General features: G+C 32.3%; 1 protein-coding gene across 2 annotated transcripts in view; it reads right to left on the bottom strand.

Moving 5' to 3' along the window:
* ELP4 (elongator acetyltransferase complex subunit 4) overlaps window positions 1-16,058 on the bottom strand; it is a 218,689-nt gene that overhangs the window by 139,799 nt on the left and 62,832 nt on the right. Inside the window, exons 6-8 of one of the 2 annotated variants that reach the window (XM_019639465.1) lie at window positions 15,641-15,725; window positions 14,579-14,632; window positions 10,704-10,892 (exon numbers count right to left, since the gene is read on the bottom strand). In XM_019639465.1, the coding sequence (XP_019495010.1) occupies window positions 10,704-10,892; window positions 14,579-14,632; window positions 15,641-15,725 (328 nt within the window). The remainder of the gene's footprint in view (window positions 1-10,703; window positions 10,893-14,578; window positions 14,633-15,640; window positions 15,726-16,058) is intronic. The other variant, XM_019639466.1, reaches the window with a different exon arrangement.

The raw sequence follows: 16,058 nt of genomic DNA, 5'->3' as shown, positions 1-16,058 counted from the left end.
ACAAAAAACATAGAAAAAATATGTCATGACTTTTCCGACGACCCAATATTTTATTATTATTTTTTAGGAGTTAAATCTGTGATTTTAATATTTTATTTTTCAATTATAGTTGACATTCAATATTATTTTATAATGGTTTTGGGTGTACAGTGTAGTGCTTAGACATGTATATAATCTATGAAGTGATCTCCCCACTAAGTCTAGTACCCACCAGACCCTATACATAGTTATTACACTATCACTGACTATGTTCCCTATGTCGTACTTTACATCCCCATGACTATTTTGTAACTGCCAATTTGTCCTTCTTAATCACTTTACTTTTTTCACACAGTTGCCTAACCTCCGCCCCCCATCTGGTAAGCATCAGTTTGTTCTCTATATCTATGAATCTGTTCCTGTTTTCTCTTTTTTATTTTGTTCTTTAGATTCTACATATAAGTGAGATCACATGGTATCTGTCTTTCTCTGTCTAATTTAGTTCACTTAGCATAATACCCTCTAGGTCCATCCATGCTGTCACAAATGGAAAGATTTCATTTTTCATGGCTGAGTAATATTTCATTGTATACATGTACCACCTCTTCTTTATCCAATAGTCTATTGATGGGCACTTAGGTTGCATCCATATCTTGCTATTGTAAATAGTGCTTCAGTGAACAGAGGGGTGCATATATCTTTTTGAATTAGTGTTTTGAATTTCTTCGGATAAATACCCAGAAGTGGAATTGCTGGGTCATTAGGGAGTCTATTTTTAATTTTTTGAGGAACCTCCATACTGTTTTCTATAGTGGCTGAACCAATTTACAATCCCACCAAAATCGCACAAGGGTTCCCTTTTTTCCACATCCTTGCCAACATTTGTTGTTTGTTGATTTATTGATGATAGCCACCCTGACAGGTGTGAGGTGATGTCTCATTGTAGTTTTAATTTGCATTTCTTTGATATTAGTGATGTTGAGCATCTTTTCATATGTCTATTGGTCATCTGTATGTTGTCTTTGGGGAAATGCCTATTCAGGATTTCTGCCCATTTTTTAATTGCATTTTGTATGTGTGTGTGTGTTGTGTGTTGGGTTGTTTGAGTTCTTTATAAATTTTGGGTATTAACCCCTTATGAGATGTATCATTGGTGAATATCTTCTCCCATTCAATAGGTTGTCATTTTGTTTTGTTGATGGTTTCTTTTGCTGTGCAAAACTTTTTAGTTTGATGTAGTCCCATTTGTTTATTTTTACCTTTGATTCCCTTGCCCAAGGAGATATATCAGAAAAAATATTACTAAGAGCATTGTCGGAGAATTAACTGCCCATGTTTTCTTCTAGGAGTTTTACAGTTTTGTGTATTACATTTAAGTTTTTATCCATTTTGAGTATATTCTTATATATGGAGTAATGTGGTGCAGTTTTATTTATTTTTTTTTGTGCGTATCTGTTCAGTTTTCCCAACACCATTTGTTAAATAGACTATCTTTACCCCATTGCATATTCTTGTCTCCTTTGTCATAGATTAAATGACCATATAAGTGTGGGTTTATTTCTGGGCTCTCTATTCTGTTCCATTGATCTATGTGTCTGTTTTTATGTCAGAACCATGATGTTTTGGTACCGTGGTCTTGTAGTTTGTTTGATATCAGATGGCATTATAGCTCCAATTTTGTTCTTTCTCAAGATTGTCTTGGCTATTCAGGGCCTTTTATGGTTCCATATAATTTGTGGCATTATTTGTCCTAGGTCTGTGAAAAATGCCATTGTTATTGGGTTGGAAAAGTCATGACGTATTTATTTCTATGTTTTTTGTTGCAAAAATGCATCATGACTTTTCCGACAACCCAATATTTTCATAGGGATTGCATTGAATATATAGATTGCTTTGGGTAGTATGAACACTTCAACGATGTTAATTCTTTCTATTCATGAGCACAATAGATGTTTCCATTTATTTGTATCTTTTTCAATTTCTTTCTTTAATATCTTATTTTTGAATACAGGTCTTCTATCTCCTTGGTTAAGTTTATTCCTTGGTATTTTATTTATTTTTGGATGCAATTGTAAATGGGATTGTTTTCTTAATTTCTCTTTCTGATAGTTCATTATTGGTGTATAAAAATGCAACCAATTTCTGAATATTAATTTTGTATCCTGCTACTTTACTGAACTCATTTATCAGTTCTAATAGTTTTTGGTGGAATCTTTCAGGTTCTCTATATATAGTATCATATCATCTGCAAATAATGACAATTGTACTTCTTCCTTTCCAATTTGGATGCCTTTTATTTCTTTTTCTTGTCTGACACTGTGGCTAGGAATTACAATACTATGTTGAATAAAATGGTGAAAGTAAACATCCTTGTCTTGATCTTGAGGAAAATGCTTTTAGCTTTTCCCCACTGAGAATGATGTTAACTGTTGATTTGTCATATATGGCCTTTATTATGTTGAGGTATGTTGCCTCTATTCCCACTTTGCTGAGAGTGTTTTATCATAAATGGATGCTGAATTTTGTCAAATGCTTTTTTCTGCATCTATTGATATGATCATATGGTTTTTATCCTTCGTTTGGTTTATGTGGTATATCACGTCAATTGATTTGCAGATATTGAATCTAACTTGCATCCCAGGAATAAATCCCACTTGATCTTGGTGTATGATCTTTTTAATGTATTACTGAATTCAGTTTGCTAACATTTTGTTGAGGATTTTTGCATTTATGTTCATCAAGGATATTGGCTTATAGTTTCTTTTTTTCTAATGTCTTTGTCTGGTTTTGGAATCAGGTGGACTTCTAGAACAGGCTTGGAATCCCTCCTACCTCTTGAAATTTTTGGTGTAGTTTGAGAAGAATAGGTGTTAATTCTTCTTTGAATATTTCGTAAAATTCACCTGTGAAGGCATCCGGTCCAGGATTTTCATTTGTTGGGAGGTTTTTGATTACTTATTTGATATCATTAGTAGTAATCAGTCGCTTCAGATTTTCTGTTTCTTCTTGATTCAGCCTTGGAAGACTGTATGCTTCTAGGATTTTATCCATTCCTTTCAGGTTGTACATTTTGTTGGCATATAATTGCTTGTGGTATTTTCTCATAATCCTTTGTATTTCTGTGGTATTGTTGTCACGTCTCCTCATTCATTTCTGATTTTATTTATTTGGGTCCTCTCTGTTTTTTTCTTGATGAATCTGATTAAAGGTTTACCAATTTTGTTTATCTTTTATATTGTTTTTTAAGCCTTTGTTTTGTTTATTTCTGCTCTGATCTTTATTAGTTTTTTCCTTCTACTCACTTTGGGATTTGTTTGCTATTCTTTTTCTAGTTCCTTTAAGTATAAGGTTAGATTGTTTATTTGAGATTTTTCTTGTTTCTTGAGGTAGGCCTGTATTACTATGAATTTTCCTGTTAGGACTGCTTTTGCTGCGTCCCATAGATTTTGGGTAGTTTTGTTTTCATTTTCATTTATCTCAAGGCATTTTTTTATTTCATCCTTGACCTCATTGTTGACCCATTCATTGTTTAGTAGCATGTTATTTGGCCTCCATGTGTTTGTGTGCTTTCCGGATTTCTTCTTATAATTGAATTCTAGTTTTGTACCATTGTGGTCAGAGAAGATGCTTGATGTGATTTCAATCTTCTTAAATTTATTGAGACTTGTTTTGTGGCCTAACATGTGGTCTCCCTTGGAAAATGTTCCATGTGCACTTGAGAAGAATGTATATTCTGTAGCTTTGGGGTGAAATGCTTTAAAAATATAGATTAAATCCAGCTGATCTAAAGTGTCATTTAAGGTCACTGTTTCCATGTTGATTTTCTGTCTGGAGGATCTGTACATCGGTGTCAATGGGCTGTTAAAGTCCCCTACTATGATTGTTTTACTGTTGACCTCTGCCTTTATGTTAGTCAATATTTGCTTTATATATTTAGGTGCTTCTATGTTGGGTGCATAGATGTTTCCTAGGGTTACAACCTCTTTTTGGATTGATCCCTTTATCAGTAGGTAATCTTCTTTGTCTCTTATTATAGTCTTTGTTTTAAAGTCTATTTTGTCATATATAAGTATCGCTACCTCAGTTTTTTTGTTTCCATTTGCATGGAATATCTCTTTCTATCACTTTACTTTCAGTCTGTGTGTGTCTTTTGATCTGAAGTGGGTTGCTTGTAGACGGTATATATGCAGAGCTTGTTTTCTTACCCATTCAGCTACCCTATGTCTTTTGATTGGAGAAATATTTGTATGATTTTAAAAGCCTTTTTTTTTTTTTAAGCTGAGCCATCCTGCTACCTGTTGGCAGCTCAGCGGCTGCTCAGCTCGGGCTGGACTCGAACCGCTGTTGCTCAGAGCTCAAACTCTTGAGCGAGCTCTTAACCAACTGAGCCACTCGGCCGGCCCAATATTTGTATGATTTTAAATGCATAACAATAAGTTAGGTTCAAGCTCAATTTGTGAAAAGTTCTTAAAGGAAAACTGAGTTATCCATTTATGACTATTATAAATAAATTTTACTAGCCAAGGAGTTAAAATTCATCCTATTTATGCCAACCTCTTCAGTCATAAAACCTGAAATGTACTGTATATACTGTATATAATGAATGTAACTAAATGACATTTAAATAAATTTGCCATTTGTAGATAGGGTTTGGAAATGTTAGAATAAAGATACTAAAATCACATAAATTTAAATAAAGTTTCAAGTACTTTTAACAATCATGTATTAGAAATAATTTTCCAAGTAAGAATCAATATTCCTTTAATTAACAATTACTGAACATATAGAAAAAGCCTAGGTACTGTGTGAAGAATGTTTGTACTTTATTTCATTTAATAATATATTATTATCATCATAACTCTAAGCTAGCTAAAAGGAAAACTATAAATTTTTTGTCTTGCCTTTGTGGAAACTACAATATATTAGATATATAAGATTATATGAAATCACATGTTTGAGTCAGACAATAAGTACTTTGGTAAAAAGTACTACTAATAAAAATAGAACTAGTGAATGTAAAGTGTGTTGACATATAATTAGGATGTTAACTAACAAGGCAAAAGCTTTTTGAGAACACAAAGTAAAGTTGTGTAAAATATTCAAATTGGAATACATCAATCAATTAGTAAAAGATAAAACTATAAATGTTTTACAATAAAACATAGGTAAAAGACCTTAGAGAGGGCAAAGATGTGTAAGACGGGAAGAGCAGAGAAGAGAAACCACTAGCCATTAGAAAGAAAAAAGATAAATTAGACTTCATCAAGATTAAAAACTTCAGCTCTTCAAAGATACTGTTAAGAAAATAGATAAGACAAGTCACAAACTAGAGAAAATTACTGTAAAGTTGTACCTAAAAAATATAAGAAAATCTAAAACTTAAGAAGATAACTAAGAAAAAAAAAAAAGGCCAAAAGATTTAAACAAAAGAAAACAGGCAATAGCCAACGAGTACATGAAAAGATGGTTAACATCATTAGTTATCAAGGAAATGCAAAGTACCACAATGTCATATCATTTGACAAGGACTACAATGGCTAAAATAAAAAAGACTGAAAATAAAAAGATCTGGAGGGATGTGATTCCAAGGGAGATGAACATATACACCAGACTTATACATTAATGTTCATAGCAGCTTTGTTCATAATAGCCTCAATTTGGAAATAACTCAAATGTCTGTCAAATTAATTAGAAAACTAATTAATGATAAAATGGCATGGCAACAGATATAACACTGTGGATGGTGATATTCACCAATCTGATTATTTTATATTACATAATGAAATGCACAAATATTTGTAAGATTTGCATAGCTCAGTGCACCAAAACTTTCCAAATGACCAAGGAATAATATTTCAATATTTTGAATGGGTAAAAGACCCATTCAAAGTATAAGATAAACCAATGCCTTTTAGCGTAACACAGCATGAAAAAGTTCATTGATACAGTTTTTGATTCTATATTACAATTAATGTTTATGAAACTCTTACTTGTCTAGTTTCAGTTTATATCAAAGAAGAATATCTACAATTATCTGAAAAGGCTATTAAAATAGTCCTCCCTTTTCCAACAACTTATCTGTGTACGGCCCGATTTTCTTTTAATGCTGCAACCAAAACAGCACTTTCACAAGGGTTTAATAAAGAAGCTGATATTAGAACCTGCTGTTTTCTACTACGGAAAAATGTAAAACAATGTTACTTGTCTTGCTAAAGTTTTTTGTTTTGGAAAACCAATATTTATTACAATCATGTAATCTATTTATTATTATAATTGAATTCATAAATATTTTAAAATTTCTTAGTTTTCATTTCAAATATGGTAAATATCAATAGATACAATCCCAATGAATAAAAGTGTTTTGAGATCTTAAAATATATTTTAAGAGGGGAAAGAGATTCTGAGATCAAAGGTTTGATAACCATCATACTGAAGTTGTGATTTGGTATCCTCATAACTCTAATATCAAATTCACTAACTATTTTGTAACTCATCTTTTTCTTTTCAGCAGCTTTATTGAGATATAATTCACATAAAATACATTTCACCCATTTAAAGTTTGTAATTCTGCGGTTTTTTTTTTTTTGGATTTTCACAGATATTTACCAAAACTATAGTCCATATTACAACACTTTCATCACCTCACAAAGACAAAAACAAACCCTCAAACCATTTACATATCACACCCTCATCCCCTCAGGTGTCCCTTTCACCCCACACCCAAAAGCCCTAGATAACCATTAACTGCTTTCTGTCTCTATGGATTTCCCTATTCAGGACTTTCATATGAATAAAATATATAGTATGTGTTCTTTTGTGATGGCTTCTTTTACTTAGCATGTTTTCAAGGTTCATATATGTTGTAGCATGTATCAGTACTTCATTCCTTTTTATAGCCAAATAATATTCTATAATATGGATATAACAGTTTGCTTATACAATCATCAGCTAATGGACATTTGGACTGTTTCCATCTTTTGGCCATTAACATTCACGTGTAAGTTTCTATGTGGGCACATGTTCTAATTTCTCTTGGGTATATATACCTAGGAGTGAAATTGCTAGGTCATATGGCAACTCCATGCTTAAGCATTGAAGAGGTGCCAGACTGTTTTCCAAAGTAGCTGCACCCTTTTACATTCCCACCAGCAGGATATGAGTTTTCCAATTTCTCCACATTCTTGCCAACACTTATTGGGTTGTTGGAAAAGTCATGATGTATTTTTTTCTCTGTTTTTCGTTGCAAAAATGTGTCATGACTTTTCTGACAACCCAATACAATCATCTGAGTTTTGATGCTAGCCATCCTAGAGGGTGTGAAGTGGTATCTCATTGTGATTTTGATTAGCATTTTTGATGACTAATGATGCTGAGTATCTTTCATGTTCTAACTGACGATTTGAATATCTTCTTTGGAAAAACGTATACGCAAGTCCTTTCCCCATTTTTTTAAAATAGGGCTGTCTTTTTATATTTAGTTGTAAGCATTTTTTATATATTATAGATACAAATCCCTTATCAGACATATGACTTTTCATTTTCTTGATGGTGTCCTTTAAAACACCAATGTTTTTAATTTTGATAAACTCCATTTAACCTATTTCTATCTTTTTTTATCTGTGCTTTGGCGTCACATCTAAGAATCCTTTGCCAGGGGCGGCCAGGTGGCTCAGTTGGTTAGAGCGCGTGCTCTGAGCAACAAGGTTGCCGATTCAACTCCCACATGGGATGGTGGGCTGCGCCCCTGCAACTAGATTGAAAACAGCGACTGGACTTGGAGCTGAGCTGTGCCCTCCACAACTAAGATTGAAGGACAACAACTTGACTTGCAGCTGATGGGTCCTGGAAAAAACACATTGTTCCTCAATAAAAGTTAAAAAAATAAATAAATAAAAAGAATCCTTTGCCAAACCCAAGGCTATGAAGATTTACCCCTATGTTTTCTTCTAAGAGTTTTATAGTTTTGGCTCTTACATTTAGATCTTTGAACCATTCAGAATTATTTTTTATACATGGTATGAGGTAAAGGTCCAACTTCATTCTTTTGCACATGGCTATCTAGTTGTCCCATGCCATTTATTGAAAAAGACTATTCTTTTCCTATTGAATGGTCTTGGCAGCCTTGTGGAAAACCAGCTGACCACAGATGTATTTCTATGAGTTTCAATTCCATTCCACTGATTTACATGCCGATTCTCATGCTAGTACTTACACTGTGTTTTATCATTGTTTTATATTAAGTTTTGAAATTAAGAAGTGCAAGCCCTCCTACTTAACTCTTTTTTTAGGATTATTTTGGCTATTCTAAGTCCTTTGAAATTCCATAGGAATTTTGGAATCAGTTTTCCCTTTTCTCCAAAAAAAGTCACGTGGGCTTTTGATAGAGATTGCATTGAATTTATAGATCAGTTTCGGGAGTGTCATCATCTTAAAAATTTTGGGCCTTCTGATCCATGAACATGGAAAGTTTTTCCATTCATGTAGATCCTCTTTCATTTCTTTCAAATGCTTGTAGTTTTCAGAGTATAAATTTTACACTTCTCTTATTAAAATTATTCCTAAGTATTTTATTCTTTCTGATGCTATGGTGAATGTAATTGTTTTCTTAATTTCATTTTCAGATTATAGCACATCTTTTAAATGTTTACCTCCCCACTACAGAGTAAGGTTCCCTGAAAGGAACCAGTGTATCTCATTCATTTTTAAATTTCCAGTGATACATACAGTGGGCCAGAGTACATTATCAGTCACTCGAAAACAGTGTAGAAGAAATGAATGAAAAACAAATGATTAAAGATAATAAAACACTGCTTCAATAACTAAATTTGTAAGAAGTACAGAATTCTTTTTCTTTTTCAATTTGGTGACAGGGAAATATTTGGATTTAAGAAATCTTGATGTGAAAAGTCAAATTTTTTTCTGAGTAAGAGCCAATTTTTATTTTGCTAAAATTATGTAATTATTAATGAGGAATGCTAACTTGAAAAGCAGGAAGTTGCTATAGCAACTCTCAGAAAGCTCAAAATGTGTCACTGACAATGTATGGGGGTATGCTGCCAATTATACTCCTCTTGTGGAGGAAAGAATATGGTGTTATATCAGCAAATTTAAAATTTTTAAACAGACACGTAAAATAGTGACTTTGTCTTAAAAGCTGATATAAACAAAATGCAAATGTTTTTCCTGTAGATTGGAGGAAAGTTCAAGGATTATTATGACATGTTCCATAAACTTCATAGCCCTTAAAGTCTCAGCTTTAACTGCTGGACAGTATATTTAGGTAAAGCATCTTCAAACGGCATTTCCTTATTTTCTTGGTGAAATCCAAATTCCAATTATATCTGTTATATTTCTGTTAACTTAATTAAATGTACAGTTCTCACTGATACAGTCCTTGTTTCATAGACTTGCTTGAACAATTGTCATTTCAGTTCAGACCTCAGGTGCAAAACAGAGATAATGTTTTACTTGTTCAGAGGCAGGAGTTCAGATGATCCCCTCAAGTCCTTTCTAGTTCTAAAATTAAATATTTGAGATTTATTAGCTTTGAAAGACTTAATTCCAGAATAAAAGCCTGTTAAAATTCTTGTACAGGTTTCCTATAATGTGGTTCTGAAACCTGATTTTCTGGATTCAAATTATGGTTTCTCAAGGATTGAACCCAGTTGCAGTTTCTTAACTTCTCTGTACCTCAGTTTCCTTATGTAGAAAATGTAGATAACAGTATTTACATAAAACTTTTAAAAGAATTGTTAGGTCCTGACTTAAAGTAAGTGGTCTGTATTTGTTAGATGCTATCGTTATTGTTATTTCCTACAGAAGTAAATAAGAACAACTCAAAATTGCTATAAAAGTCATTTCTAATCAAGGTGTTTCAATATGTGCATTAGGAAAAAATAACATAAAATAATATTAACTGTTACAAAATTTTAAAAATAACATTTACCATTTTATCCATTTTTATGTGTACCTTTCAGCGGTATTACATATGTTCATAATGTTGTGCTACCATCACCACCAACCATCTGGAGAGCTCTTTCATCTTATAAAACCATTAAACAATAACTCCCCATTCTCTCCTCCCCCCCCCAGTCCCTGGCAATCACCATATTGCTTTATGTCTCTCATTTTGACTACCCTCAGTACCTCATATCACTGGAATCACAATATCTTCTTGTGACACTTATTTCACTTAGCATAATGTCCTGAAGATTCATTCATGTGGTAGCATGTGTCAGAATTTCCTTCCTTTTCAATACTGAATAATATTCCACTGCAATATATGCCACATTTTGCTTATCTCTTCATCTATTGAAGGATACTCAAGTTTGCTTCCACATTTTAGCTAGAGTGATTAATGCTGCTATGAATAGGTTTACAAATATCTCTTTAAGACTTATGTTCACATCAGCTTTATGATTAATTAAAAGATACCACAGCAAAAATCAACCTCATATCACAATATATTTGTAACTTCATAAGAAATCAAAGAAAAAAACTAGTAAAGATGAATTTATCATATGCTCACAGTATATTAAAACCACAAATACACAATTTAATCATCTAAATTAAAAGAGATATTGTCGCTCTGGTGTTTTAAGCACCTGAAATCTCTTTTATCCAAGGGGCATATCAAAATAACTTATCAGACTCATAAAACATTTATACTTTGTCCTTGACTACGTACCATTAGATAGGGGAAAGCAGTTTTGGAAAGTTCTTACCTGGATCAGATGTGTTGGCATTGTGATGATACAGGCTGAAAGAGAGGTTCGTAGAAGACCACGAAGAATATAGAGGAACTTTGTAAGGCTGTGACTGTTGTCACAGTTTTCGGTACAGCAAATGTCATCTCCCCACAAAGGTGAACCAAGATTCTGGATTCCTATTCTTAAAATGTTTTTCTGTTTTTTCTAATGGGAAGTGGGGGAGAGGTAAAAAAAAAATTAAGTTTTGTTAACCCATAGGATACATCTTTTACTTTTGCCAGTTCTCATTTTTATTTATAACAGATCAGGGAGACAATATCAGTAGATACGGTCAAAAGCTTTATGGACTATCAATAATAAGGTAATATAAAGAAAATATTCTAGATTACAAGAGTTTAGAAAAATAACAGATCACTTCATAGATGGTATAGATGCCTGACCACTGTGCTGTACATACACCTAAAGCTGATGTAAAATAATACTGAATGTCAATTATAATTACATACATATATACATATATACATATATATATATTTTTTTTTTTTCCATGTGATGTAAAGTACAGCATGGAGAATATAGTCAATGGTACTGTAGTAACTATGTACTGTGTCAGATGGGTAATAGATTGGGGAGGGGGGCTTATCACTTTGTGAGGGATGTAAATGTCCAATCATTATGTTGTTTTGTACACCTGAAACGAATAAAAGAAAACAAACAAACAAAAATAACAGAGTTGATTTTTCTTTCCACTTTTGGAAAATTTGAAGAGTATCATAAGCCTCAAGCTTTTAGTTATTTCTAAATTTTAACAGTGACTACTTGAATAATCTATTTGAAAGAGTTAAATATATAACAAATCACAGTCAATAATAAAATCTAAACCAGTGTGCTTAGAAACCATTGTTAGTATTACATAATTCTCTAAGTTTTTCAATAAACGATAAACTACTCAATATTTCTCATGTAGTTCTACTGTGTCCACTACGTGACATTTTGTTGGAAAGAAGTTTAAAAATGTATGTTTTTACACTTGCCTCTACTTTTCTTTTCTTAAAGCTATTTTTATTTTTACAATAATAGTTTAAGTTCAACACTTTTCATAAAATTTAACAGGTGAACAATTAGAACTCAAGCTTACTGATATTAAGGTCATAAAAATAGTGACTCATTTTCTCAGGGAAAAGAATATTTAAAAACCATTAAATAAAACCTAGGATGATTGTCAAAAAGTGTTTGCCAGTAGATATATGTATAACAAATTTTACTGTTTGGGTTATTCTAACTGAACCAATGTTTTGTAAATGCTTTCTTTGCAATGCAACAAAATTTCTGGGCAAAGGAAGATCTTAGCAAAATCTGGTGCATGGAAATAACTGGAAAATCATTACTATGATTCTGATGGGAAAGATCAGACAAAGACTTGGAACATGTGCCATTTTACAGTGTGATCTCTGTTCAAACCATACCCTAAAATATACCCCTTGCTATTGCTATAAAATACCATTAATAAACTTTATTATCCAAGTAGTTATTGCCCAACCCAATATATCTATCTCCCTGATAGTAGAGATAGAAGTCTAATTTGTGTATTCTTTTTCAACGAGAATTTATTGACAAAGAAAGTAGACAAAATGAATAAAACACTGAAATATGGGAAGAGGAAAAACGTAGGGGACAGTAGTTATTAATATGAGCAAGACAGAGTCTCATAGTCTGGACTGATGTATGATTCTGGGTAAGACACATACATTACTTAGGCCTTCGTTTCCTCATCTCTAAAATAAAAAAATTAGAACATTGCTCTATGAGACCATACAATCCTTCAAATATACAGTGACACAATGTCCTGGATAAAATTATAAGCATGAGGTTTTAGAAAGAGGAGTTGAGTCTAAGCACATTTGGAAAAACTTCCTGACTCCAAAGACCTGAAGCATGATGACACGATCAAGGCAGCTGGTTCAATGTTTCTTTTCTGGTTGTATCAAGGTTATGATAGACAACCACCTCAGGGGCCACATGCTGTGATCCTAGGTGATTCACAAAAATCTGCTTTTCCTTTTTGCATTGCTTGAATGAAATGAAGTAATAAGATATATCAGGGCCTATGTTAGAAGTATAAATAAGGTTCTGGTGAATTTGGTTAAGATATCTGTGAAATATGATAGGTTATTCCTTTTTATGAATTACTGAAAAACTCATAATTTAGGTAAATGGCAAGATTAAGGTTCATTTATTTCATCCCTAAACCTGTTATCTCCTGAACAGTAGCTTAGGTTAGATTCCCAACAGAAAGAGCAATCTGGAAAAAGGCAGAGAGAAACGTACCTAGAAACAAGCTAGATATTAGAATGAAATGTGAAGGTGAAAGGAGGGAAGCAGCATCTTGTTTCCTGTCAACATTTCAGAAACTAAAGAGCGGCTATATTTTAACCCACTGTCACCAATACCTACTACTGTTGTATCAGAAAGTACCTTCTGAAAGTTTTTAACAAAAATGAATCCGAAGAACTACAAAAGATGAGTGACTTTGACAGATAAACTGGTATAAGCATGAAAATATTAAGCCAAAGAATGAAGGAGAGGTAAGAGATTTAAGTGAGGCAGGTGCACAGGACATCAGAATGTTACTGAGCATAATACTTCCACACATGGAAAACACTTATGTTTTTAAAAATATGACAATACATTGCAAAAATAGGCTTAACTGCAAATTTCCTGTTTTTTTGAAACATAATTCCTTTGCTATGCCATGTAATAACGGGGCACACTGTGAGGCATAATGAAATTAAAAAAATAAACTTTTTCTGATAGCTAAACAATAAATAGTTAAATTTATTCCTATGAGAAAGAACACCTAAGATATTTAATTTGCTATTCCAAGTAAAATCAATGTTCAAATTCTTTTACTGTATATTTCTTAAATAGTTGAAAATCAAAACTTAGAAACAAATGAAATTATGACAGCAATTTGTAAAGATTTCTACTCTAAGTATCTTTACAGATGAGTTACACTGCTTACTAACAATGTTAACGATACAATAGTATATAATATTCCGTTCCTTAGAGTCTATTTCTATATGTTGCCTACAACTAGTTTATTTGAAAATGTAGTGACAAAAAAAAGATGAAAATTTTCTTTTAAAAAGCAGGATTTATTTCAGTGTCAGAATATTATTTTGACTCAGGAATAATATTTTTTGAAGTAGTGCCTGATGTATTCTTGTGGCTTCTTGAACGCATCTAAAGTTTCTGAGACAGGCATGTAGACTAGGGAATTTAGTAAATGATACAATCTATAATTTAACAATATGGATATTTATTAACTATATTTTAGTTCCAATAAAATTGGAAATATATTTTTATAATAACTTATTTGTATAGTTTTAGTTTATTAAATATTTTTTTGGCATTCTTGGTGTTCAACATAGAAATGTCTATCTCAACCCTGTTCACTCTTTATGAAAGTTAATAGTAATAGTTATAGAACCTGTGGTTCAGAAAGCCAAATCAGCTTGTTGTCTATCAATGTTCATAAAATAAAATACTGTTTACTAATGGTATTGTTTACACACTCAAATAAACAACTAAGAAAAGAAACCTTTCATTCCATTCCAATAACAGCTTACTCACTAAGGGTTCTTTGAGTGTGTGTGTGTGTGTGTGTGTGTGTGTGTGTGTGTGTGTGCGCGCGCATATACACGTGCATAAACATACAAGTATGTCTTTTTGCTATCACTTTTTAAAAAAATTTCTTGCTCTTAGAAGATATGTCATCATTCTGCAAGAGCAGCAGCTCCGCACATTGTACTGTAGGAACTGTTATGACATGCCTGTTTCCATAGTTACCACAGCGAATGGGAAGAGGTGTCTGTCAGGGACCAATTTACCTCTCCAGACAGGCATCGCCATGAAACAGAAGACATGTTGCCCATAAATCTTAGCTAGGACCAAAAATGGAGAAACAATGAGCAAAATAAAATTGTACTAAACACCAAGGGACATCACAAAAACCGTAACATACATGAAAAGCCATCTATAAAAAAATGTGTGTGCTTCACCACACACACGTATTTTCAATCTTCTATTAAACTGATGATCAAGAGAAATTTTAAAATCATTTATTTTTCTACAAGTGTTAAATATAGCAGTAAAGTTTATAAGAATTTTTAAAATCTACGAATTAAGAACAAATGTAGTTGATAATGCCAAAAATTAAGACTTTCGGCTTCTTTGTCTTCTTCAATAAAAATAATGGTGCTCTGGAAATAATTCTGCTAAAATAATATAAATGAAATGCAAATCTTTTTGCAGCTATAGTAATTAAAATCACTGAGGAAGAATTCTGAGAGGCATGATATCTAGAAATAAAAGTTCCCTCATTTTGTTTCAGTTAAACTAACCGGAACATCTTTAATAGTGGTAATTCGGAGGAAGGTTTTAAAAATAGCGCTACAGAAAAATAGTTAAGTTATAAAATATTTTAATATAGCAAATAAAAATGCATTTTTTATTCAATGAGACAACTAAAAGCATACTGTAATAAGAAATAAAATCTTAAATTAATTCTTACTCATAAGGTAATTCAAAATTAAAGCCTGAATGACAGAAATATAAATTTAGATAGGCAAGGACAAGCCTTGCAGATTTAAGAATAATTGTCAAAATGTGGTTAGTTATTAATTCCAGGCGTTAGAAATACATATTTAAAAATAATAATGTTGACAATGTATGTGTACATCTTTTGTGCATTCACTGAGAACTTAGCTGAAATTCTAAATACATATTAACAGTCAAACTAAGGCTGTCTGTGCTCTGCCTATTTACATCTTCTGTGCTTGGAAACAGCTTGTTCATTGTTGACTTTTCTAAGACATTCTGGGTCTACCCCTAGAGAGCTGGAAAACAACATTACATACATGATTATAAAAGGCTTTGAAGGTACTCAATACCTGGGGATTGGATCCATCAAATCCTTCCTCATAAATGATTTTCTGGATAAACTGAAGCAGCTCTATGTAGCCATGGGTCAAAGAACTGTTGGCAAGAAGTGGTTCAAATACATAAATGGGCTTATTACACAGGAAATACAAATGTAAGCTAAAACAGTAAGTAAATAATTAAAAGGTATACATTTATGAGATTAAATATAATTTTAAAATCAGCCAAAATAGTATAAATAGTTACAAAAAATAAAGTCAGTACTTCCAGGGGAGAAGTTATAATGTCTTATATTAACTAGCTCAGTGTTCTTGACATCATGGGAAGATAAAAATCTGTGGAGACTGAGATGACTTAATTATGTCAGGCTTAGTTACCGCCGAGAAAATTAATGATTTAATGAAGCAACCTAAAAGATGAAGCCACTAT

The sequence above is a fragment of the Hipposideros armiger genome, unplaced genomic scaffold, assembly GCF_001890085.2.
Source record: "Hipposideros armiger isolate ML-2016 unplaced genomic scaffold, ASM189008v1 scaffold_44, whole genome shotgun sequence".
Taxonomy (NCBI): Eukaryota; Metazoa; Chordata; class Mammalia; order Chiroptera; family Hipposideridae; genus Hipposideros; species Hipposideros armiger.
This window is presented reverse-complemented; position numbering and strand designations above follow the sequence as displayed.